This window comes from Rhinopithecus bieti, unplaced genomic scaffold (genome assembly GCF_001698545.2).
Source record: "Rhinopithecus bieti isolate Rb0 unplaced genomic scaffold, ASM169854v2 scaffold_10589, whole genome shotgun sequence".
NCBI classification, from domain to species: domain Eukaryota; kingdom Metazoa; phylum Chordata; class Mammalia; order Primates; family Cercopithecidae; genus Rhinopithecus; species Rhinopithecus bieti.
Window position 1 is genome coordinate 1,585,498 of NW_016807065.1, and position 3,103 is coordinate 1,588,600.

The window sequence follows — 3,103 nt, forward strand, 5'->3', positions numbered from 1 at the left end:
GAGACAGAGTCTCACTCTGTCACCCAGGCTGGAGTGCAGTGGTGTGATCTCAGCTCACTGCAAGCTCTGCCTCCCGGGGTTCACACCATTCTCCTGCCTCAGCCTCCCGAGTAGCTGGGACTACAGGCGCCTGCCACCACGCCCGGCTAATTTTTTGTATTTTTAGTAGAGACGGGGTTTCACCGAGTTAGCCAGGATGGTCTTGATCTCCTGACCTTGTGATCCGCCCACCTCGGCCTCCCAAAGTGCTGGGATTACAGGCGTGAGCCACTGCGCCTGGCCAGGACCACCTACTTCTTAGAGGAAAGACAGTGGGAGGTTGCTTAGGATGTGGGCCAAGAAGGTCAGAGATTTTGCTTCACCTGAACTCAGTGGGGCTTCTCCAGGGATATTAACCTGGACTTTAAGGGTCAGAGTGAGTCCCTGGGACTGGTCCAGCCTGTGCAGGATTCAGACGGGAAGAAGGTGGGGATTTTTCACCTGGAGAAAGACAGGAATGTCCCACACAAACCTAATTTGGCATTGTCCCCTCCCAAACTTCCACCCCTCCCCATAGCTTAAAAGTGTTGGGGTCTTCTCCAGTTTAGTTGGGGGAACAAAGAGAACCAACAAGCTGGAAAAAACTAGAGTTGAGGCCTTTGGCCTAGTCATCATCCAGGCCGCTACTTTCTCTTCGGCTACTTTGCCCATCCCATAAAAGAACCCCAAATCCTTCCTGTTGATTCCTCAGTAGGTCCCAAGTTTCCTTCCAGAAACTCAGAAGGCACCAGAAGCTGAATTGCAAAGTTCGTTAGAGCACAGACTCTGAATTAAAGAGCTGGGTTAAACTCCAGGCTACTCCCTTAGTAGTTGTGTGACCTCTAGCAAGTGACCTTACCTGTCTGAAGCTTGGTTTTCTCCCAGTAAGATGGGGTAGTACTGCCTAAAGGGGTATATGGCATGTATGAGGTGTTCCATAAATGGAGCTTATTGGCAGAGGATAAGTCACAGGCCATGCCCCGCAAAGGGATGCACGAAGACCCTCTGAGAGCCAGGAAGGGAGTACGGTGCTCTCTGCTCCGGGACCGGCAGTGAGCCGGACATCTGGGTCCTCCCAAGCCGGGCGGGCTGCCCCAGGGAGGAAGGGAGGGGGGCGAGCCTGAGTGGGCGCCTCGGCCCGCAGGAGGTCTGCAGCGAGCTGTGGTGTCTGAGCAAGAGCAACCGGTGCATCACCAACAGCATCCCGGCCGCCGAGGGCACGCTGTGCCAGACGCACACCATCGACAAGGGGGTGAGCGCCGGCCAGGGCCCCCAAGCGGGCCACGCCCCCGATCCACCTCCCCAGTTGGCCACACCCACCCGTCCTTTGGCCTATTGTCTGCTCCCTCCCGTATTGGACACGCCCGCCATCTATGCTCCCTCGGCTGCGGCCACGCCTACTGCATGCTCCTTCTCTCGTTGGCCACGCCCGCCGTCTATGCGTCCCTCGGTTCTGGCCACGCCTACTGTTTGCTCACTCCGGCGTTTTCCACGCCCACCGTCTAATAATTTCCTCGGCTCTGGCCACGCCTACTGTTTGTTCTCTCCCTTATTGGTCACGCCCATCCCCTGTGCGGTCCTCGGCTCTGGCCACGCCTACTGCCTGTAGGCCCCTCCCCCGGCCTGAAGCCACGCCCCACCTCGTCTCCACGCTTATCGTGGTCCTGTCTACACCCCTCCACGTTCAGCACGCTGTGCTCAGGCCACGCCTCTCGCTTGTGGCTTGTCTGTCTCCCAGACCACTCTCCTATGTAACCTAAACCTGTCCCTATCTTCAGACCCCGCCTCTGCCCATCCCCTTCCCGCCCCATCCTGAAGAGGCTGAGATCTCTCTGGCTGGGGCCTGGAATGGGGAACGGTGCATGGGGCCCGCGAGTGTTCTCCGGGCTGGACTCACTCCTTCCTGTCTCCCTCAACCCAGTGGTGCTACAAACGGGTCTGTGTCCCCTTCGGGTCGCGCCCGGAAGGCGTGGACGGAGCCTGGGGGCCGTGGACTCCTTGGGGCGACTGCAGCCGGACATGTGGCGGCGGCGTGTCCTCTTCCAGCCGTCACTGCGACAGCCCCAGGTCAGCCCTCAGGACCCCCACCCGGAAGGGCAGCGCGACCCCGCCCCATCTCCCCTGCCTCATCTCTCTCCTATCCCACCACCCCTTCCAGGCCAACCATCGGGGGCAAGTATTGTCTGGGTGAGAGAAGGCGGCACCGCTCCTGCAACACGGATGTGAGTTCCCCCAAACGTCTTGAGGAATGGGGGGAGGAAGCATTAAAAAAAGCTATCAGAGGCCAGGCACGGTGGCTTATGCCTGTAATCCCAACATTTTGCGAGGCCAAGGCGGGCGAATCACCTGAGGTCAGGAGTTCGAGACCAGCCTGGCCAACATGGTGAACTCCGTCTCTACTAAAAATGCAAAAATTAGCCGGGCGTGGTGGTGGACTCCTGTAATCCCAGCTACTTGGGAGACTGAGGCAGGAGAATCGCTTGAACCCAGGAGGCGGAGGATGCAGTGAGCCGAGATCGCACCACTGCAATCCAGCCTGGGTGACAGAGCAAAACTCCAACTCAAAAGAAAAAAAAAAGCTATCAGAGTGCTTCATCCAGGCACCTGCTGCCTCCTAGGGAACCTGCAGCTGCCACCCCTCTCTTCCCTCCTCTCCCTAACCCCCACCACCTTCCCATCCCCAACGCCTCCTCCTCAAAGACCTGGCCCCTTCTAGCTCTCTCTTCCTCCTGCATTTAGACCACGAGCCCCCACCTTGAAATCACTGCTTGGCCCTCACAACCCCCTACCATCCAATCTGTCCCCTCCCTTTACAGCCCAGCTTCCCCTGAAGAGTCCTACCCCTGCCTTCTGTCATCCCCCAAAGTTGTAGCTGAAGCTTCCTCTCACCAAACCCAGTGACAGGTGTCTGTCCTCTGCTTATGCCCTCAGCTGACCTGGGACCACTGGTGAGCAGCAAGAAGTTTGCTGGGGAGGGGTGTTTCAGAGGGCAGTGAGAGCTTTGGACTTCTCAGCCTCCTATCTGGGGGGACCCAGGTCTTCAGAGAATCCACATGCTGGCACCTTTTTTTTTTTTTTTTTTTTT

At 57.9% G+C, this 3,103-nt stretch overlaps 1 protein-coding gene across 3 annotated transcripts in view; it reads left to right on the top strand.

Moving 5' to 3' along the window:
* The window catches only part of ADAMTS10 (ADAM metallopeptidase with thrombospondin type 1 motif 10), a 33,150-nt gene that overhangs the window by 18,465 nt on the left and 11,582 nt on the right, over positions 1-3,103 (top strand). For 2 of the 3 annotated variants that reach the window (XM_017879899.1, XM_017879900.1), the window contains exons 12-14: positions 1,163-1,270; positions 1,940-2,085; positions 2,177-2,240. In XM_017879899.1, the coding sequence (XP_017735388.1) occupies positions 1,163-1,270; positions 1,940-2,085; positions 2,177-2,240 (318 nt within the window). The other variant, XM_017879901.1, reaches the window with a different exon arrangement.